General features: G+C 40.5%; 1 protein-coding gene across 1 annotated transcript; it reads left to right on the top strand.

The window, feature by feature from the left end:
• Window positions 1-13,006: 13,006 nt before the first annotated feature.
• Window positions 13,007-20,683, top strand: PCK1 (phosphoenolpyruvate carboxykinase 1). The gene is made up of 10 exons (XM_010299321.2): window positions 13,007-13,216; window positions 13,411-13,685; window positions 15,038-15,219; window positions 15,772-15,975; window positions 16,299-16,486; window positions 17,445-17,607; window positions 17,738-17,962; window positions 18,055-18,186; window positions 18,918-19,013; window positions 19,599-20,683. Exons 2-10 carry the CDS (start codon window positions 13,462-13,464, stop codon window positions 20,051-20,053), a joined length of 1,869 nt encoding a protein of 622 aa, XP_010297623.1. The 5' UTR covers window positions 13,007-13,216; window positions 13,411-13,461; the 3' UTR covers window positions 20,054-20,683.
• The last annotated feature ends 2,626 nt before the right edge of the window (window positions 20,684-23,309 follow it).

Below are 23,309 nucleotides of genomic sequence, written 5' to 3'. Positions count from 1 at the left end.
GAGAAGCGGCCCAGCACCCCAACACTGCCCGCTCGTGGGCAGCATCTCCCATGGGGAAAAGCTGTTTCCTCACCTGTTAATTCCCCAAGAGGTGCGAGGGGTCTGACATGGCTGAACCTCCAAAGGCCTCACAAAGAAAGCTCAGCAAATCCCTGCTGCTAGGCAGCCAGTCCTCCTGTTAGAGCAGCCTGCCATTTTTTTTTGTCACGCTCGAGTCCTAAATGAAGATCTCTCTGTCTTAATTGTAGGCCCTTAACCTTCTGCTCCCACTTGGCTGGAGACCATGGGGCCGAGCTCAATTGGTTTCCCCGCTTAGAAAATATTTGAAGTACTTCCCATGTTTCTCTCACGGAAACACTTCAGCCTGGGTGCCATGTCGCTGGAGTGCTGCAGAAGAGCTGGCTGACTGATAGTGGTGCAGCATCTCTTACCCTGGGAGCTGAAGTATTTCACAAAATTGGCTGGAGTACATTCGCAGAGGCAGTAGAGCGATATACAAGCATCATTACACTATACTTTAAGCCAGGATTGGTTATTCAATGAGAACAAGAAGTTTTAGACTGAAGAGTTCTCCAAAGGTATTGTAAAAACGTCTTTGAGGTAAACTTGTACGATTTGAGAGATTTAACATTTAATCTTGTGTACCCTTCTAGACTAGCAATTTCCAACCATCAAACATTTTAAGGCCCACCTACTATTAATACTCTATTATACACCAGCGCAAAGGATGGATTTGGAGCTTTATCTCTAAATATTAGTTCACAGTGCATTGCAGAGTACAGTACATTGTAAAGTGTCCATAGGCCAGCGTAGTGCAGATCCTGCTAAACCACGTACTGCACTTCAAACAAAACAACCCCCCTAACTAATTTGTGGCTTTCCTTGCCTATGTAAGTAACCCATTAAAACTGGCATTTGTGAAATGTCCTTAGCACAAAACAATAGCAAACACCGCTGGCCTGTTCAGCCGTACTATTCTGCCAGACGAGGAGGTGTTTTGTACAAAGCCAATATTACACAGTGTGTTTCTGAGTACAGTTATCACTGCTGGGTACCCAGGAACCACACGTCCCCCTTTCCACTGAATTTGGCAGGGACATTATTGCTATCGCTGTGTGTTTTGGGTGCCTGAGATAGCACCATTGGAAAAGCCAGCGATTCTGATTACAGCAAAGAATGTTGCTGTGAAAAGTCCATTGGCGGGGCCACTGTAGCAGGTTGTACAAATGAAAAATAAATTTCATGACAAGCGTGATTTTAGGTCATTGGCCTTCTGGGCCTTATTCTTAGAGACAGCAAGTTCCTGTAACTCCCATAAATACCCTTGACAACAACTACTCCTATCCACAAATCTGCAGAATCCTAAATGCAAAAGTAATATAGATTTTTTACATTTAATAACTTCAAATTAGTCATAACTATGTTACTTGGAATCAACACAAATCCAAAGCAATTATTTAAGGTTGAATATGTGTTCCAGCAATTTAGGGCTGATATTTTAGTTAGAAACCACATTATTCATCATCTACAGAATCTGTGGGCTCTCAAAACCAAAGAACAGGATGCAGAATGCACAATACGTTCATATAATTATACTGCTGGGGACCGTAGCCAGAGATTACACTTCTTACACATTTCTGAATCTTTTCAAGTTGTTACATATACTGTGCAATTATGATAGTTGAAGGGCACTGAGGAAAAAAGTTGTTATAATAATATATCCTCCTTTAGGTCATTTTAATGAGTTTTTCTGCATTTGAACAGTCATCAGCATCCAAGAGCTGTCCTGCCTTGTACTTCTGCATTATTAATGCCAGCACCATCCACAGAGCTACCGTTAAAGGTCTGTCATTATTTCCATTATAAACTAATATTTTCAAGGATTTATAACTCAAATGCAGAATAGCCCATCAGTTCATTTTTGTTGAATTTAAAGGAGCCACTTGGATCAGCAATCTACAAACTCAACCACTTTCTAATTATATTTTTACACAATAGAGGTTAACAGCTCCGTAATGGCCGTTACCACCTATTGTGTATACAGTCTCCAGTTACTAATACTGCCTACTGCATCATCTATCTCTAATTGCAATCAAGCTTCTACTCTAAAGGGTTTATTTCTTTCTAATAGATCAACAGTCTGCATAAAAAAAATCTATCACGAAAATAAAAAAGGTTCCCTATTGTTTAAGTCATAATTCTATTTTAGAGGGTAAAAATCCTCAATATGAATTATTGTTAGGAGTATTTTATAAGGAATACAAGGAATATAATGCAGGTACATTCTCTTGTGCTAAAGTAATGTTACATAAAGAAACAAAATTCAGCCACAAAATTGCAGATAAATTGCTGATAAATACCTACCACTGCATGAAAGTGAATAGTTGGACAATTAAAATCCTACATCAGCAGAGCAAATTCTACCCTTGGCTGTTCTAAGGAAACACAGCAAACTTTGTTCTGATCTGCGTTTTCCTGAGTATAAACAGTGCAGCTGACTTTTTTGATGAGTAAAACATTGGATTATCTGTTCAGATTGTCAGTCTTAAATCTGAATAACTTTTTTTATAATATTTGAGATGCTTAGTGCTTGTTAGATAGAGGGGACTTTTTGAAAAGCTCCATTACCAGGTAACATAAAGCATATTTGACCTTGAAGGTAGTTCAAAGTCTTTAGTTTCATTCCCTTCCTCTGTTTCAGAAAATCACTTTGGATGGTTGCAGAGGCTGTACCACCAGCCTTTACTGTGTATGCTTTGCACCTCCATCTTCCTGTCACGGGTCCTAAACTACAATCCTCTGGTGCCAACAGAAGGATTGCCATCACTTTAAATGGGTTTGGAATTAGGCCCAGAAGAGATAACTATGGGAAACAATAACGGTGTGATTTATTTACACATTTTTGACCTTTTCTCAAAACTCAGAGTAAATCAGGACTGTTGTAGTGCACTTTGGAAGAGGAAAAAAAAAAAAAAAAAAAAGAAAAGAGAGAGTGACCAAAGCAAAAAAGTCAAACAAATAAGCCCCAATTTAACCTCCAATGATCCTAATCGTTTCATTTATGATATTCCATCTTGTAGTTGAAAACTCCATTCTTCTCCGGAACATGACTCCTGTTAGTCTACAAGAAAACCCAGTCTTTGTTGTGACTTATTTTGACAGCTTTAATATCATTTTCCACCTGGCATCTGGAAAGTTTTCCATTTTCACTTTCCTCCAATGTCTCACTTTTGTTTCCAAGTATATGTCGTATTCACACTGCACCTGTCACAGTGGGATCTCTGTGCCTTCGCACCGGCCTGAAAACATAGACGCCTTTACTTTTGCTCTTACCCCAGGGACGACTGGTACCTTCATCACCTGTTTTGCAGTGAGATATTGCCTCTCTCAATAATGACAGCAGTAGATAACCTCCTTCACACCATCACCTGTTTCAGAGAAAGCGAGCAGACTTTTATAATCTAATTCATGTGGCTCCTTTAAATATTGTTCAGTTTATAAAGTTGTAGTTACTAACTGGTTGAAATCTTTTTGCTTTACTTTCTGGTCATGTTGTCAACTTGTTCTTTTGGCATCCCAGTTTCACATAGATGAAGCACTTCTTCAGGGATCACCAAAAACCTTAATTAAAAAAAAAAAAAGAAAGCATGTCAGCTAATGAGTGAGATTTTTTTTTAAAAAAAAAAAAAAGGAGGATTATATTCTTTTGAATGCTGTTCTAAGTGACTGAAAGTTGCAGATTCAGAATTAGCTTAGTGCTTCAGTGCTGGCCTGGAAGATTCTCAGGAGAAATTACACAGTCTGAATTTCAGAAAAGATACTGATCACTTGGAAAGAAGAGCATTATTAAAATATTTTAACTTTTTTTTTTCCTTTTTTGTTTTTCCCCCAGACATCTGGTTCTGAGACGGGAGCTGTAGTTTACTCTAGCAGACATCATTTAGGATTCAGATCTGACTTGGATTTCTTGTCTACCCAAAAGAACACAATTCTCTGATCCCTGTCTCTACAGTCACATAAAAGCCAGTCAGACCTCAGACCCAGGAACTTCCGAATATACAGTCCTACTTGTTTGCCTACTTATTCCCCAAAGCAAAGGGAAGATGGGAGCAGAGCAAAGCAAAGACAGACGGAAGTCATCCTGGGGGGTATTGATTGACTAGTGTCTCGCCCAGCTATAAATTCCCACTTCTCTTTCCTGGTGCAAGGCGGAGGGCGAGGAGAGCTGCAGAGCTCTCGGAGGCATGGGGCTTGCTTGGGCTGTGCCGCTCATGCACAATCAGCTAGATGTGGGCTGTGCCTCAGGCACGGAGAAAGCCTCGCTTTGCTCTCTCCAGTGCTAATCTTGACTTTGAGAAGACAAATCATCTCTTTAAATATGAGTGGTTCTTCTAGAACCACCAAAGCAACTTCTATTAAATTAAAGGACTTAATGCTTTTAGGCATTGCCTATGCTTTTAAAATCCTGCTCCATATTGTTAATGATTATAATTATATAGCATGACAAAAAAACCCAAGGCATAATAGCGTACAGATGTGGAATATATAAAAGGGGAAGTACTTAACATAAGCTTATTGGAGCTGAAAGTACCAGGGATGATTGATTGCTCAGACACAAGTCAGGGAAGTGGTCTAAAAAAATATTAACCATAATTGCAATTAATCTATTAACCATTTCATCTAACATCACGATATATTTAGAAACAATTCTGCCATCCAGTAATGCTCTGTTTGCTGCTTGTGGCAAACGGCAGATCTGCGTGCCTGGGTCTGTTTGGAAGAAGGATGTTTACTTGAGAAGCATATTACTTCTTCCATTTCAAAAGACATTAGCACGGTTATACAGTTAACCACACCTCAGTGACTTCCACTGTTTTTACAGAATACTCTTTAATCTGAGAGATAGCAAAGAAAGTTTTAAAGACAACTCCCCTTAGTTAGTTAGTAAAGACCCTGTTTGTGCAAGGGTCAAAGAGTTAAAAGATTAAAAGGCAGAAAGTTTTCCTCTTGTTTTGACTAAACTGGAGGAAACATGCTAGAGCTGTGCAGAATTTGATTGCCAAACACAAAGTGAAGATACAGAGTGAGAAAAGATAGTAAAGGTTTAACCCAACTGATGTAAGAAACAAACTCCAAGGATGCCCATGTTTCCTTGCTTTTATCACATTGTTAATCTTTAATCAGGAAAACAGTTCTGAGAACAGTTCTTTGTGCACAGCTAAACAGGCACCACTGCTTGCAAGTTAATAGAATCATCAGAGAACAAGACTATTAAATCATTGTCCTAATAAATCAATGAGAGATGTACAACCCAAAGGAGTTCAAATTCTGCTTCCACGTGGATATGCAGCAAGTGCACATTAAACCTTGCAAAATCAGCAGTAAGGACTTGGTTGATGGGTTCAGGAGAGCAGTGGCTTCCCATGCGATTTTTTCTCAGCTCAGATCACAAATCACCATGGGTGCTAAAGTTTCCGAGGACCCCAAATAAAGCTTCTCAATTCAAAAATCCAAAGAAATCTAGAATGGCCTACAACATTTAAGGGCATATTTAAAGACACATATTTTAGTGTGACTTCACTGACAGCAGGTGATGTACTACTTGATATTTATCAGCAGAGATACCTTAAATCTTAGAGTCTTCTTCCCTGCTACAGTGACGAATCGTCACCTGAAGACCAAAACCAGATAGCCCCATGCCTCTCCACCAGGAACTGGTAGCAGAAATACGGTATAGCAGGCATAACGGTACATCTTTTATGCTCCTGTAAGGATAAACAAAGTCAGCCTTATAGCCCTCCTCTTCATAATCTTTTTAAACAACAAGATGAGGAAGTGCCTAGAAAGCAAATGAGAAAAGCTAAGTGATTTGTGTTGTGTGAATAATGGTTATTACCTGTACAGAGCTGCCTCTACAAACTTACAGTCTCTTGATCTGTCATTCATAATCTTCTTTTGTTCTGTCTTAAACAGTGAGATCTCCTGAGCAGACCGCATTTATGCTTTCCCCCAAAACAACAAGGTACTGCCTTAGTGCTATTGCAACACAAATACCTGAACTATACAAGGTTAACAAGTGGGTTACTTGTTTTATTTTATTTGCAGAATGCAAGTTGGTTGCTATTTATTTGTACATATTAGTTTAAGCTCACTTATAAGAGGTTTCTCTTTAAGTAAACAGTATTCATATGCGTCTGAATCACTCTGAATCAGTAAATTTAGAGACAGGTCAGTCAACAGAAGCATGTACTGCAGAGTCAGAATTCTGTTTTCCTAAAAGCATAAGAAAAAAGTAGGATCACCAGGGTCCAGGTGAACCCTTGACCTCTTTACCCAGTGTTGTTTGTAGCAATAATCATACTTGTGGCACTTGCCTGGTAAGAGCCATTTACATTAACAAAACAAAAATGCTTTTACATGGAAAAAATCCCATCGTGGTCCACCCATGTTGCCTTCCTCCTATTAGAAATGTGCTAAACATAAGTGTACTGTATGTAGAATTTCACCTGGGCTGTTAACACTTACATCAGGGGTTTCCAGTAACCACAGGATCTATTACAGAAGTAACTGGTTTTTTGTAATGTTGATTTTTCCTACAGCGGTCAGGTTCAAGAACATAGGCACATATGCCTTCTGACCTTTAGATGTAGCCTGGCTTTTATTTCTCACAATCAGCTTCTCTATCCTGTTGTTGCTCCCAGTACTACAAAATGCTTGAAATATTCATCAAAGCTATTTCCCTGGGAAAAATACAGAATAAATCTCACTTGAAACAGAAAACACAGTTCAGCCCAAGTTGGTGCTTTTGTGTTGCTATCAAAGGAGAAAACAGGTTATAGTAAATGTTTTTCATTTCAAATAAGAACATACTACTTACATTACAATAATGTAGAGAGGACCCAGTAGGGACTATCTGTGGCACAGCTATAAAGATGAGAAGAGATAATTATCTTGTCTAATTAGGTTTTTAACTCCTCTGGCCAGGAACTATCTACCAAACCAGGAAGAATGCACTAGAACAGAGATAATTTGGCATGATCACCTCCCAACCCCCTTCCCAGGGAGAGGATAAAGGCTTGGGGATGTAAAGTTACATGTCCAAAGTCAAATGGGAAATCCATAGCAGAGGAAGAAACAGAACCTAAATCTTCTGAGTCTGCACTAACACTCACTGGTTAAGGCCATCCTTCTTTAAAGAATTCAGCTCATGAAGGACCTATAGAACTGTGTCCTGTGGGTCAGACTGCACGTAATGATGGATAAAAATGACAAGAGACACAAAAGGTAAATGGAAGTATTTAAATAAATGAAAAAACCAAAACAAAACCACATTGCCAGTCAGGTAAACAGAGCTGTGTAACCCTGAAATGACAACTGACAACAGAGTGCTCCTAGCAAGCGGAGGATCGCAGAGAAATAATGAACAGCATGCAAAAGGAAGGAGCAAGAGGAGACAGGGTTACCACATCCTAGAAAAAAATAAACCAGTTTCAATTTTAAAAGGTGCTGTCATGACATTTCTTAAGGCCTGAGGAGGTGAAGTCTCTGTAAAGGGCACAGGTAGCAGGACCCTGGTTATCAGCAGGAAGCCAGAAGGCTGCTCTTGAACAAGTGGTTGAAACATCTCCTGCTGCTTGAACCTGTGTGCAAGGTTTTGTCATTACCCACTCCGCAGGTAGGAAGCAGGGAGCCCTTGACAGCTGCACACACACCTCTGTGGCAAACAGATTTTGCTCCAGCAAGGGTTACCATTTTTATTTGCAAAGCTGAATCTCGGTGCCATCTGGGCTTTTTATGACTGAGCAGAGCAGATGCTACATAGGTGACGGGAAACGCACAACCTTATGCTGACTGTTTTCCACTTTGTTTAGTACAGTTTGTCCCCTTCTCTCCTGGCTGTGGTTCTGCTGCTCATCCAGCCAAAAAAAAAAACAACGCAATAACCATGCAAAAATCATAGTCACGTTCTTATCAACCTTGCGCTGGTTAAGGTAAAGTCAAAGTCAAAGTCTCAGTGGGTCCGAACTCTCCATGTGCCTATTCGACCTTCTGCAGTAGATGAAAAGAGCTCCCAAGCTCCTGCTAGATGGGATTACAGATACCTGGCCACTGGTCAGGTACCAGTGGCTACACAGCCCATTACTCACGTGTTCACGCTGATCCCTGATAGCGGTTTTACAAAAGAGAGGACAGTGTTCCTTTGGTGAGGAGTCCCAGATTAGAGTCACAGCTCCAGAAACGGCTCTGATAGAGCAGCTACTTATCAAAGTTAGGATTAAATGAATCAATCACATCTCCAGAGCTAACGAGCTGGTGCAAGAGAAGGATGAACAGTGAATAACATGCTGCTCAGAGCCACTAACTGAGCAAACACCATCAATGGGGAGCCGCTTGCTGCTCTGCATGTGGGGTGCTGTCTCCCACCTGAGATTCAGGTGTGAACTCGGAGTCCAAACTAAGCGTCTTGTGTTGCTGAGAAGGGTCACCAGTGTGGCAGGAGGGAATTAAACCCTCAGTATCCTTCACAGGCAATGTGTGGAGGTGCCAAGGTACCTCCCCTAGCCAAGACTCCAGTTTTTATTCCTTACAAGAGAAAATGGAAGAGACACCCTCACCTCCCCTGGTGACTATAACAACGTCTCAGAGACTGTAGTAGAGAACCTAAAAATAAAATAGTAAGAATAAAAGAATAAATAGTCTCTCTGCCAAAGCAGAAGAATAACAAGCAAGAGGCCAGTGTGCCCATGGTATAATGTCAGCCTTGGCACTGTGGTACAACCAGGACTTCCCCTAAAATACAGCTCAGGATTGAGCACTTGAGCTGACACTAAACTAAGCGTCAAAGGTTGGTGACTTTCTTCAGAGACCATAAACATGCACTAACGCGTGTTCCTGTCTGCTGAGATTTACTTCCATTTGATTTGAGAAATTTTAGCATGTTTGCTGTCAAGATGAAAAAGCTGGACAGGCTAATGAAAGCGCAGTCTAATCATGATAAATCTGGGTATTTTTTCCTCTTTCTCATTCCTCTGCCATCAGAGCAAGCCGCTTAACTTTGAAGACAGGCAAAAAAACATTACATCACCTCAGTGATCCACAAACATTATATCTTACAATCTGCCCCAGACAAATACTGTGTCATTTTGGGTTGGAAAGCAGGAGGTAAGAAGGAAAGCACTGTGCTCCCTGTTTGGTGCTCCCTGTTGCACCTGGTCCCAGAGGCTCAGTCTCACGGTTCATGTGATACGTGAGAAGAGGAGCGTGCAGCACGTGTAGCCAGATCCTCAGACCTCCTGCAGCTGGGTCAGTGCCGAAGAACTGCCCAGAAGAAAAGGGGCTGCGAGGTGGAAATACCACAAAGGGCTGTGCAAGGTCTGGAACAAACAATTGGCTCAGTCACAGACTCTTTTGCAACTGCAGGAAATTTGCACAGTTCATGCTTTCTTCTGGAAATTGAGGGAGCAGTCCCTGTCCTGGTCTGTGAGCTGTACGCTTGCAAGGGCTGCCCTTGGAGCTGGGCTCATGCAGCATCCAGTCCAGCAGCAGTTGCAGCATGCTCAGTATCAGCTGAGCACAACTTCACAGCAAAAATAACGATCAAGCAGCAATGTTCTTCTGTTAGCAGAACAGCTCAGAGAATCTTTTAAAAAAAGCTACAATTTTATAACAAAAAACCCAAGTGACAAACTCTTTGGAGTGACAATATGTAGGATAATTAGCAATGGGAGGGGAGTAGAATTTCTGAGTATTATTATATGTCATTAACAACTTTCAGATCTCATTGAGAGTGCTTTGTTGCACCTTGGTTTGTAGTGATGAGTTAAGCTTCCTTATGACACTTTTTCCGAGCATGTAAGAACCTTTACACTTATTGCATTGAGTTCCAGTAAGTCAGTAAAAGTCAAAGTGCTCAAAACCTCTATTTTGAACAGCCTGAATAGTGTCCATCAAAGCAAACATCCTGAAAACACTCCTTTCAAGGCACTTGTTGAACACTATGATCTCAAAATGTCAGATCTACACTCATTTAAATAATTTGACAGCTTCCAAGGAGACACCTGATGAGCACCATATTCAAGTGTCAAGAAGTACAGAGAAAAAGTGCCAAAAAAAGTTCAATTCAAAGAAATTGTATCAGTTATTAGATGAGTATTATAATACAGTTACTACTAAAAAAGATTTTTCATTTAAATGGAAAATAAACTTTACATTCAGGACAATTTATCTTTTTTTTTTTTAAAAAGAAAAAAAAGACTTTACCTTGCCCCCACACCACCTCCCATATTTCTCACTAGCGGGATCTCCCAGCTCACTGAATCCAGAAGGTAGATGTGCACACGGCAAACACCAGTACATACAAACCCACCATAACTGAGCCATTGGAGGTGCCAGTTCTGGAGGGGGGGGGAGAGCCACTGGGAGTTATGAGAATCCAGTATCTTCAGATAAAACCTTTAATGCCTTCTGTTGGGTATCTAAAAGCTGAATCTCTAAATGAAAAGATTCTTGAAAAAAATCTTGGCCCTGATTTGCATATGCTCCAGTTTTCTCATTGCACCAAATACTACGCGTGTGTTATATATGGGCTTGAGGCTTACTGTGTGTTTGTGATATGCTTTGAGATCCTCTGATGGGAGGTGTTACCTAAATACAAGTAATTTGATGCTTAAGTGTCTAGAATTCCCAGTGGACATCTGCACTCAAGCCCTGCTGCCATCACAAATGAAAAACATTTGGAATCCTTAATGTGATTTTTAATGGACATATGTTCATAACACAGTGCCACCAATTTGGCATATTTAGTGTCTTCTCAAGAGAAGCCCACAGTTTGCATAGCAAGATTGTGGGAGGTTAGGATTGCAGTGTGAGAAAATTTGCACAACACCTGCCTGACTATAATTTAATTGGCAGAAGCTAATGCTCCGGGTTTGGGGATTTTTTCCTCCACTCACAACTGAAGAGACACTAGGACTAATCCTGCTGTATTGCACTGTCAATTTTAAGCTTTTACTCTGACTTTACTTGTGCTGAAATACAATCGTTTTCTGGTCCACTTTTTTCTGACAACTGAAGCATTGCTGGTTTACTCTCAGTTGTTATTTCTATGTATAATGACTTATCTGACCAGCAGGAAGGACTTGGTATTTTTGTACTTCACTGAAAAAGGAGTCTGCTTAGCATTACTGAAGATTTTGCCCCATTTTATTTTTAATGAAGTACTTAATGATACGTTTTAAAAGGAAAACCTTTGGCCAAAATATTTCTGATCAGCTCCATTGTATGTGGGCTCCAAAGACACCACCACTGTCATTACCAAATTGTCTTTGATTTTGCCTTTGCTTACAGCAGAGCCCCATCTGGAACAGTCTTTAGCACCTCTTATCCTACCAGATTTTTGTTTTCCTTTTCAGGAATGTTTGGCCTTGCAGTGCATCAAGGACAGCCCTTCTTACTTCACTATTTTCTTCCCTTTGCGTTCACAAAACATAATAAAAAGCTTTGCAGGAGAGATAGAGGATACAGTCCCAGGGGAAGCGTTCCTGCAGTGTGAGATTCAGCTCCATGGTATTTTAGACTTGCAGAGCAGGAAGGCGAGCTGCAATCCTGATCTGTGCTGCCCTGACAGACCTGGCTGTTCAGGGCTTGCAAATCCCTGCTGGCTGTATCCATGAAAGCCTTGCTGGAAACATCTCCTTGACTGCATAAACCTCAGCGGGTGGCAGGTTATGAACATCCTTCATATAGGATACTCACATCAATTTTGTTGCTTTAAACAACTCCCTGAAACTTAGCTGGGATTCCATGATTTCCTGTTCTGCAAACTACCATTGACAATATTTTACATGCATGATAGAAGCCCCATCGATATAAAAAGTGACAGGTCAGCATGAAAACATTGCCTCATCCAGGCCCCAGATGCTTTGCTGGGACTGGGTGTAAGCAGAGTGAGATGAAATGGCAGCAAGGTTATTGCTACAGTTTTATTTGTCCGAAATACTTCAGTCTTCACACACCCAGACTGCATGGACAAATGGACATGAAGATCAGCCTTTCTTTATGGGCATGGAAGTCTAAAATGGAGTAGGGGAACGTAAAGAGCTGAAAGGTAGGCAGGAAAAGTTAGAGGCAAGATCTCAAAATGTCTGAGATCACACTCTCACCCTCAGAATTATAAGAGTAATAGTAGCTGTTGGTATCATATGCTGCCACAGCAGATACAGTTACGTACACCTCTATATACGTATGTATGCATATGGTGCACTTCACATAAACTGTGCAGCCACGTTCCTGGGCAGCTTTGTGCCTTTTGAGTTCTAATTTAATGATGGGGTAATATTTTATGACCCCCATAGAACTCACAGTAAAATAAAACATAACATTTGAAGGAGGGGGTTAATTACAGAGACAGTTGCTGATCTGCCTCTTCTGAGCTTGTAGGAATAGAAAATAATTGCCCAGTTTGCAAGAGCCTAAAGCAACCCATAAGCAAAAACTTTCTCTCCTGCACTGAAGGAAACCCAACATCTAGCTTTACATTGCTTGTTTTTTTTCAGAATTGCATGGACAAAAATAAGACCTCCAGGCAGGCATACGTAGCGGTTATTCAGGCCTGTCAGTGCTCACTGTTGAACTTTATCCCCAGATCAGGCAACGTTCCCAAGGTGAGTAAACACACCTGGACGAGCCTCCACTTCACAGCCAACTAGCGAGCATCTGCCTACCAAGTGTGCCAACTGCGCTTTGCCTGGATGACCCCTGTGTTCCCAGGTCCAGATACTCTTTGTACTCAACCTTTCCCACACACCGAGAAGTTACAACGCTTTTGGTTTCAAAGCCAAATGGGATCAAAGTTTGGTTAAACTGCTAAATTTTGTAACTGCTTCAAAACAGCAAACCCAGAGGCTAAGAATCACCAATTCCAGCATTCATTAATCAAACCTGTTAAATGATTACCTTGTCAGGACTGCTTTGTTGACAACTCTGTGTGATGACAATGTCAGTGGCACTGTCCCAAGACACATCCAGTGGTGACGTAAAGGACAAGCCTCCCTCACCTCACCAAGTGGGATGGACACTGCCACGAAGAATATTTAAAGAAGGAGGCTACTTCCTTGGAAAGCAGTGATCACAAGAGTAGGCCAAAGCAAGCGAAACAGGACCACCTGAAAGGGACAGCAGAATCCTCTCTGACATCCAACTCAATCTTATAAAGACAGTAAGTAGAATGGCTTCTATTTTTTCCATCTTGAAATTACCAGTGATCCAAGTTCTCTATATTGATTTTAAAGCAGAAGTACATGATAAAATCAATTACAAATTCTACCTTTGCATTACGCATTGTTAGGAAGGCTTATTGACACTGCTTAGAACATCATAGTATACTAACACACCTGATATATTTGATTTTAGATTGTGATCAACATTTCAAAGCCATCAACAAGATCTGCTACAGGTTCAATAATGCCCCCACAGTTGAAAGATGAGGTAAACATCATGCCCAAGGTTGTCCAGGGGGATTTGCAGAGCTTGCCTCCAGAAGTGAGGGATTTCATTGAAAGTAATGCCAAGCTGTGCCAGCCTGAGAGCATTCATATCTGCGATGGCTCGGAAGAAGAAAACAGAAAAGTTCTGGACATCATGATAGAAGAAGGCATGATCAAGAAGCTGAGCAAGTATGAGAACTGGTGAGTAGCCTGCAGGAAGCCACGTATCAACTCAGAATTGCAATATGCATTTTCTATCCTGTTTACTTTTAAAACTGCTTATAATATTTGCTTTCCATGAACATTTTGGTACTGTAGCTTACATAGGTGAAATACTCAGGAAAAGCAAACTTTTTCCTCTAAATATTAACATAAAGCATATTATTCAATTGGACTATCAACTGTACATTGTCTCTATTGATTAGTTACATCAGGGAACTGAAATAATGTCATGGGACTTATGTAACTAATCATTAGCAATGGCTGAATATTATTTAGCAAATACATCTTTTGAAGAATTCTACTATTTTTGTCAATTAGTTTATTCATCAAATACTTTTTTTGTGGCATTCAAATAGCTCTGTGGGTGTTCAAATATTATTCAGTACAGGCATTATTCATATCGTGCCGATGAGCTTTGACTGTAATGTATTCAGCAAATACTTTTTTCAAATATTTCATCATCTCTCCCAACTAACCCAACATGAAAGGAGAATATTAACAACAAGTACATACTCAGGAATTACGTGCCGACCAAGAGATCTTCATGGAAGAAATCTGCAAAGACTTTTGAATAACTAAGTACAGGAATTTGGCAATCTGTTTGCAGACTATTTGGGAGAGAAAAGGGCAAGATTCACCAGATAAATTATTCATTGTTAATTATATGCTTAGCTGTAGCGATGATGGTTATGACAGCCCAACTAGAACATTTTTATACTCGTGGAAAATTTCTATGCACAGAGGTGAAAATGTAAAACAATCCTCTCTATTGTAAATAGATGGCAAAAATTTTTCAGAGGGGAAAGAGAATCCCCTTTAATAAACTCCTTCACTTTTCATGATCATGCTTATACCCAGTATTTTTTTTGTGATGCCTCTAACTTAAAGGACCATGCCAATCCACTAAGCTGGATTCTGATCACATAGGCACTTATACCAACACTTAAAGTGCTTGCCTGGCATCCACTTTGCTTGAGGCATCATTTTGCAGTCCCCATGCAAAACAACTTCACACTGATGAGAATGAGAATTAAATGAGATTAACTTTTCCCTGAAAGTTAGCAACAGAGAATAAGACTGAGAAAAGAGGCAAAGGAGTATTGACGTGTAACCAGAGTTTCCTAGGCCATATAATTTGTTATTTGTACTGGAAAGTCTTGAAACAAGTTGTATCAGAAAATCTATCTGACCGATCTTTGAGATTGGCTGTCACTGCAGTTTTGACCTTACAAAGCATTGTACCCTTTTGTGCTATAGCAGTCCCACAGAAGGATTAGGAAGCGCTGTATTGATAATTAAAGTCTAATTTCCTGATTTTTGGTGAAATGCAGCTGGTTGGCTCTCACTGATCCGAGAGATGTGGCAAGAATTGAGAGCAAAACAGTCATCATCACTCAAGAACAGAGAGATACCACTCCTATCCCTAAAACTGGAACTAGCCAGCTGGGTCGCTGGATGTCTGAAGAAGATTTTGAGAAAGCCTTCAATACCAGGTTCCCAGGCTGCATGCAAGGTAGGCAAGGAAAGGATGGATGACATTGAACTTCTAGGATTACAGACACTACTAATTACTGTAATCTTTAAAGAAAGATTTTAGCTGAAGGATTAAGGTTCTAGCCCTGATATTAGTCACCTTTTTGGTTTCAACTGGATTTTTACCATAGATCCAAACACCTGTGCAAGGATTCTTCTTTTCACCTTCATAAATAGGGACAAAGTAAGGTAGAAGAATTTCAGTGATTTTTTTCAGGAAGTCACACTAGGAAGTGAGGTGAGAAGGGAGGACCACCATCCCAGCAATAATTTCAGGTTCAGCAATTTACACCAACAGCGAACTTGCCCTCCACCCACCTTTACTACTGGCTAGACAATTTGTCTGAACAGCTGCTTTCAGCATTTAAGATAAAACTTCTTGCCACACAATTAGACAAACAGAAAACTACAGATCTTTAGACATCATCAGAAACACCCACAAGACAAACAGCTTTTAAAGGAGTGAGAAACAACCTCCATGTTAATAAAGATTATTTCAAAAGTTCCTTGTTTGCTACTCCCTGTTTTACAGGACGTACAATGTATGTCATCCCCTTCAGCATGGGCCCTATTGGGTCTCCGTTGTCCAAGATTGGGATTGAGCTGACAGATTCACCGTATGTAGTGGCCAGCATGAGGATCATGACACGGATGGGAACAGCTGCTTTGAAAGCCCTGAGTGATGGGGAGTTTGTAAAATGCCTTCACTCAGTTGGATGTCCTCTACCGCTAAAAGGTAAGAGGCATTAAAAACTGTCACCCCTGGAAATTCCCAGGAGCATGTTTTAGAGCAGACTGTGTGTTCTCAGCAGATGGGAGACACTCACCATAGGAGACTAGAGTGGTTTGTGTGACAGCACTAGCTTCAGAACTCAGTTAAAGGAATCAAAGCTCAATGAGAGTTTCATGGAAAGGAGATTATTATCCCAAGTACTTACCAGGGGGTTTCCTTTGAGGCATCTGGTGTGGGTTGCTGTCAGAGACTCAATGCTGATGAAGCAACAGTGTGATCCAGCATGGAAATTGCTGCATTCATGAGCACAACATTCTGTTCTGCAGAACCATTAATCAACAACTGGCCGTGCAACCCGGAGTTAACGCTGATTGCCCATCTCCCGGATCGCAGAGAGATCATTTCATTTGGCAGCGGTTACGGAGGAAACTCCTTACTGGGGAAAAAATGCTTTGCTCTCAGAATTGCCAGCAGAATCGCCAAAGAGGAGGGCTGGCTAGCTGAGCACATGCTGGTAAGAGCTATTAAATCATGTGTGTTTGAACAGCCATTAAACCCTAAATTAGCTCAACATAAATACATCACATCTTGCTATGAATGAAATTAGTCTCATATGGATAGTTCCGTAACATTAGATATGAATTTATCACATGGCAGGCTTATGAGACATAGGAAACTGCTTGCAAGGTTAAGTACCAAACATTTTAAAATAGTACATGTAAAATCAGAAACCAAGAAAGATTTGGAACTTCTGACAAGTGGCTGCTTGTAGGCAGACCCATGTACTTGAGCAGAGCCTAAACATCAAAACTGGGCATCCACATTGCCCCTACAAGTCTAATAGCAAAAGATTAATGCAAATTTTGAAAATCGTCTTTCATATTACAAATAGGTCTATGCACTCAAAAATCTGCAAATATTGGATTTTCTAAATGAGTTCTGCATTTTACCCTTCCTGCCTTTACTTTCTGCTGTCATTTAAGCATTCTATTGCCATAAAATGCCAATGAAAAAAAAAGAATTTCAAAGTGCATAAGAGACAGTCTCAGAAAAAATGTCTATGGACTCTGAGAAGTGCAGAAGTATCCATACATGAAGTGCTTTCATTTCACTCCAGTCAAAAAAAGGCAAAAGGATATTGCCTGGTTTTCTTCTGTCTCAACTGAGAAACACAGCTGTATACAGTCTGTGTTTCTTTAATCAGCAAAATAAAAAATGTTTGATTTATATACATATCTGACATTTTAAAAAAAATATAGGAACGGATACTCTAAGGGCAAGAAGAGTAGACTTTTCAATTAACAAAGTACAGTTTGAGTTACTTGTCAACCATATTATGTGGTGCTACTTCTGTAGGAACACGTTTGCATAATTAAATATTTTATCATTACCACTTGCTGGGAGACAATCTTCAAAATGAAAAGTGCAAGAAAAAAATATCATGTTTAACAGTTGCATTAATTTTTCAATAGATCCTGGGCATTACCAATCCAGAAGGTGAAAAGAAGTATTTTGCGGCAGCATTCCCTAGCGCATGTGGAAAAACTAACTTGGCCATGATGAACCCAAGCCTGCCAGGATGGAAAATTGAGTGCGTGGGCGATGATATTGCCTGGATGAAGTTTGATGAACAAGGTATGGAACTGAAATCGGATTGTTTTACAGTCCAGTATGCATTGCTTTTAGGTGCAGCAAGACATGCTACAAAATTTCTGGTAGAATTAAACCAGTTTGATTTACTTATATTTTGTCATTTAACTTCCAGGCAACTTAAGGGCAATCAATCCAGAAAATGGCTTTTTTGGTGTCGCCCCTGGAACCTCAGTCAAAACAAACCCCAATGCTATTAAAACCATATTCAAGAACACCATCTTTACCAACGTAGCAGAAACCAGTGATGGAGGTGTCTATTGGGAAGGCATTGATGAGCCATTACCACCAGGAGTAACACTGACCTCATGGAAGACTAAGGATTGGACACCAGATAACGGTACCCTGACCCACTCCACAGTCTCTCTTGGCTTTCTCTGCTGAATTCAAGTTAATTCTGCTGTTATGACTTTTTCGTTGTATTCTGTACAGGAGAACCTTGTGCTCATCCCAACTCACGATTCTGCACTCCAGCCAGCCAGTGTCCCATCATGGACCCTGCATGGGAATCACCCGAAGGTGTGCCTATTGAGGGGATAATATTTGGAGGCCGCAGACCTGCTGGTAAGAGAAGCAGCAGCTGAAGTGCTGACCACAGGAGGGTTGAAACGCAACTGGGCATAGACACAGGTTTTGCTTTCACAGCTGCAAAAGCAAGGAAAGAACCACGTTAGCCCAACTTCTCTGCGTTAGCCTTTGACACACACACTTACAGCCACCAATATTTCAATGTCTGAATTGTTAGATGTTAACACAAAGCAAGTAATAATAAGAAAGGGCTGGAGACCGGTCAGGACCCACTAACCTGGGTAACATAGACACAGCAAATTGCTATACTTGACTCAATTTGCTCGCAGCTTAACTAGTTCAGATAGGAACTGGTTAGAGAAATGAACCCGTTGTAGACAGTTTACAGGAAAGGAAGTAAAATAAATTGATCTCTTAAAGGTCACCGAAAGTTGGGAAAGAAATAGAAGTAACGCTAGGTCTGAGTCTAATATCATAACCACGGAATCAGATTCTATTTCCAGTAAAATCTGCTGGGGATTCTGAGGTCCCACATATCTCCCACTGAGTAACGAAACATAGATGCGTTCAGTAATCGGTAGCCAGTTTTGAAAACATTCATATAAATTTCTTTGCTGTATGAGGGCAGGAAATGAACTGATGAAAAAATCAGGAGAAATTAGAATACATTATACAGTAGCATGCATATGGTAGTATCTCAGGTAGCAAAACCTGTTATAAAAACATTTCTGGACCTCTCATTACTGAAGTTATTTTGTTCTTTACAGGCGTGCCTCTCGTATATGAGGCCTTTAACTGGCAGCATGGAGTATTTATAGGAGCAGCTATGAGATCTGAAGCAACAGCAGCTGCTGAGCACAAAGGTAAATCAAAATTTAATCTGCCTACCTGTATTAAAAGCAATCCTCTCTGGACTCCCTGCTCTGTCCTTCCCCCCTGCTCTTTCACATTTCAGTCTTGGCAGCTAATTTTGCAACCTGTGCATTTTCACAATAGAAAATATTTGTACTGGAATTAAAAGCCAAATTCTCTGTAAAAGTCAAATTAAGCAAAATAATCCCCTAGGTGGCAAGCATACAGAACAGGGCACAGGCATGGGGTTGCCAGAAGCCTTGATATGGAGTTCTTGCTACAGTCTGGGATAAATAAACTTAAATTTTCTCTTCTGCTAGAGCTCAACATAAATACATGAACAATGAAAGCCAGCTCTTCATTTAGGTTGCTTGACCTGAGATTTAAGAAGTTTAATTTCCACTGATTACAAAAATTAATTTGTACTTTTTTTTTTTTGTACATCAGACAATGCTTGTATTGTTTCTTAAAGCTCTTTGGTTCAGATGCAGAAGGGTGGTTAAGGGACCATGGGTATTAAATCCTGAGAGGATCTGAATGCTTTAGCGTAAACATGCTATTTATTACCTTAAATTCTCCATTTGTGTTTTGAACAGGCAAAATTATTATGCACGATCCATTTGCCATGAGACCTTTCTTTGGCTACAACTTTGGCAAATACTTGGCCCACTGGCTCAGCATGGCACATCGTCCAGCTGCAAAACTACCAAAGATCTTTCACGTTAACTGGTTCCGGAAAGACAGCCAAGGGAAATTCCTGTGGCCTGGCTACGGAGAGAATTCCCGTGTGCTGGAGTGGATGTTCAACAGAATTGAAGGGAAAGCCTCTGCCAAGCCAACTGCCATAGGTTACATCCCTGCTGACGCTGCTTTGAACCTGAAGGGTTTAGAAGATGTCAGCTTGACCGAACTGTTTGATATCTCCAAAGAGTTCTGGGAAAAGGAGGTAGAAGAAATCAAACAATACTTCGAAGTGCAAGTTAATGCTGACCTTCCCTATGAAATAGAAAGAGAAATGCTTGCCTTAGAGATGAGGATAAAACAGTTGTAGCTGATCAAAACCACCATTATTTATCAATCCACACATACCAAGACAAGACAAACACATTTTACCAAATTAGCACTGGAAGCATAACAGCACACTGATGAGCACGGAGTTATAATGAAACATAGGTCTTAGTTTAGTTAGAATACAGGTAGGGGCATTCTAGAAGTAACTCCAGACCTAATGATTTGTAACTACATCAGTTGTTGTGAATAGGTAAGCAGCTGTGGGAACACATGTGCACATTGCCTGCAAAACCCTGATCTCCACTTACACGCACATATAGCCGTGATGTGTGTAAATTACTTGCCTAGTGCTGCATGTACAATCCAAACCAATCAAGCCTTCAAGGTGCAGCGCCTTGTTTCTACCACACAAACTGCTTAGAGTCTCAGACTCTACAGGAAAGAAGAAAAAAAAAATAGATGCTGTATATATGTATTACCTAAACATATTTCATGGCTTAAATATTTTTTAGAAAAATGAACTTGTAACTTTTATCAGAGTGAAAGATGACTTTGTATTACTAATGCATATTTAAGATATTGCTATTATGTATGCCTCGTGTTCCTGAGATTTCCAGATGTTTTGAATGGATTGTTCTTTAAACTATTGAAATAAATGTTTATACAAAAATATGACGTCATTTCCCGTATTCTCACTGTTTATAAGCTACATGCATATAAATTGGGCCTCCTGTCAATGCCATAGCACAGAGAAACTCACACATGGAAGTTAGATGTTGACTAGCATTGATCTGCTGCTCTAGCTTAAGCCACATACTGTCTTTGCAACTTTTATTCAAGCCAAAGGAATGATCCAGAAATTATGATACCAGCTGCGAGCAGTCATCCAGCTAGTGACATGCTCTCCATAACTGGGCATTGTTAGCTACTTCAGGCATTTATAAACTAAACTACCCTCTAGGAAAGCTCCATATTAGGACCTTGTTCATTTGCTAAAGTCATAGGATTTGTCTCTGTTCCACAGTACCTTGCTTTTGCAGGAGTAAATAGTGGAGCTGTTGAAGTAAAGAGAGTTCAGGATGAGTTTTCCAGATTTATTGAGATGCCCAAAGCCTTAGAGCTCAATGACAATAGGGATAGGAGCTTGTGTTGGCTTGCTTGTAGGTCCAAGATACTAAAACCATCCCACGTTCTCCCAATTATGGTGTCCTTCACGTGTTTCCCATGACCTTGGCAGGTATCCTGCTTTTTCACTTTGAATGCTTGATCTCCCAAAATATATTGCAAATATTTGCTTAGCAAAAAGAAAATCACTTACATTGTGTAATAAGCCTTTTTACAGACCCTGCTTCCTTGCAAAACAAACAGTACCAGGGCTGGTCAACAGATGCCCTTCAAAGTTTGCTAGGAGAGGTCACATAGCCTCTACCTACCTCCTGACTCCATGCTTAGGACTTAACACAAGTGTTATCAATTCTGAAGCAAATAATACAGCATAAGTCAATAGACAGATCACACATAAAGCAGGCAATAGAAAGCTGTGACAAAACCAAGGAGAGTGGTGCAGCCTCTGTAGAGAAGATCAGTGGTTGACCTGCTTGCTGGTCAAAAGCCACATCTGCATGGATGCAGGTCTCCTGTAGGGTCAGCTTTAGCCTGTGTACTCAAGTGGGCTCCAAATTAAAAGAAAAATCAAGGTGGAAGACAGTAAATAAGCCAGAGGAAGTGAGCCAAAAGAGACTAGTATATGCACTCAGATTCAAGGACTACTATCACACACATAAAATAAAGTTGTTTATAATGTAATTCTATAAATAGTTGATGAAAGGCTTGGGCCATTCCCAAACTGATATGACAGTATTGGATCTGGTATTTGGATAAGTTTAAAGAAGAACAAAGAGATCTAAGAAAATCTGTCATGCTAGTATCGGAGAGTTATGACCGCTTACAGTCTCAGAGTTTCTTATGGGCCTCATGAGAGGATCCCAGTCCTGAGCAGGGCAAACACGTTCCAAGCACATTTTGAAATGCTGCCCAGGAGATGTACAGAAGCTCGGGGCTTCCCAGAGCTCTCTGAGCAGCTCCAGTGTGCCGTTCTGCCTTCTCAAACACAACCAGGCTTGATATTCTGAATATACCAAAAGAAAGGACTCGTACTTCATGCCAGAGGAATCCGTGCCAAAGGCCCAAGCCCAGCAGGCATATGGGCGTGGGAGAAATGAGTGACACTCGTCCCATACAATGCTGCTCGATGAGATCGGTAACATCACCGTGGGCCAACTGTGATCTTACAGCACACACCCAGCTAGCAAGATTGGCGTTATAAGGTGCTAACTGCCTCGAGAACATCGTACCCCAGTCCAAAACACTGGATTTCGTATTCTGACCAAACCCTTGCTTACTCCTCCTCACCCCAAGAGGTCGGCAGACTTTCCATCCCTTGACCGCCGCTGCTCTCGGGGTTTTCCGCTGCGTAATCTTTCCACGCAACATCACGCAACTCATGGAAAGTGGCTATCACGAGCACTTCTGGCAAAAAATATTTAAACCATTTGCGGTTCTCCCACTCCACACATTTTAACCACATGCACCTTTTCAAACACTGCTCAGAGACCGACGGGCACACAAATCATTCCGGAAACTACAGAAAATGGGGGGAAAAAATGCTGTACTCTTAAGGCTGAGAACAAGAAAATAACTTTTTGAGTGAGTCATTCAACAGCTCCTTTGTATGTAAATATATCCACAACCCATCAGCATCTATGGGGAGTACAATTTACATTTTGAATGATCAAAATGTTTAGTATTGGCAGAGAAAATGTTTAAAAAGAGCGAAGGCGGTGGTTTAAAATTTAGAAACTTAGTCAACCGTGCCAGATTATGATCTCAACTTCTCTCCCTCCAACAAATACTATGCTCCATAAAAACAAAACGAATTAGAACAAAATGCTTTTAAATTGAAATTTGGAAGTTCCCCTGATTTTCAAAAGAAAGAGGGGAAGGCAACAAATGCAATAAATTTCAACAAATTAGTAGAGAAATATAAAACTTGGCCTATTAAATGTGATTCAGAGAAGGGAAGCGCAGGAAAGACTAACACATGAAGTGTACGGAGCCATAACATTTACAACAGCTGTGTTATGAAATGCACTTGGTATTCTGGGAAGCGAGAAACAAAATACTTTGTTAAAACACTTGTGGATGTAGCAGTGGCTGAAAAGAAGAGAGAGAAAAACCAAAATCACAGTTTAACTGTTAATGCTCTCGAGGATTTGGTCTCTGGTACCTTGTTTATG

The sequence above is a fragment of the Balearica regulorum genome, chromosome 16 (assembly GCF_011004875.1).
Source record: "Balearica regulorum gibbericeps isolate bBalReg1 chromosome 16, bBalReg1.pri, whole genome shotgun sequence".
NCBI lineage: Eukaryota > Metazoa > Chordata > Aves > Gruiformes > Gruidae > Balearica > Balearica regulorum.
The sequence above is the reverse complement of the archived record's forward strand: the minus strand, read 5'-3'. Positions and strand labels throughout refer to the sequence as shown.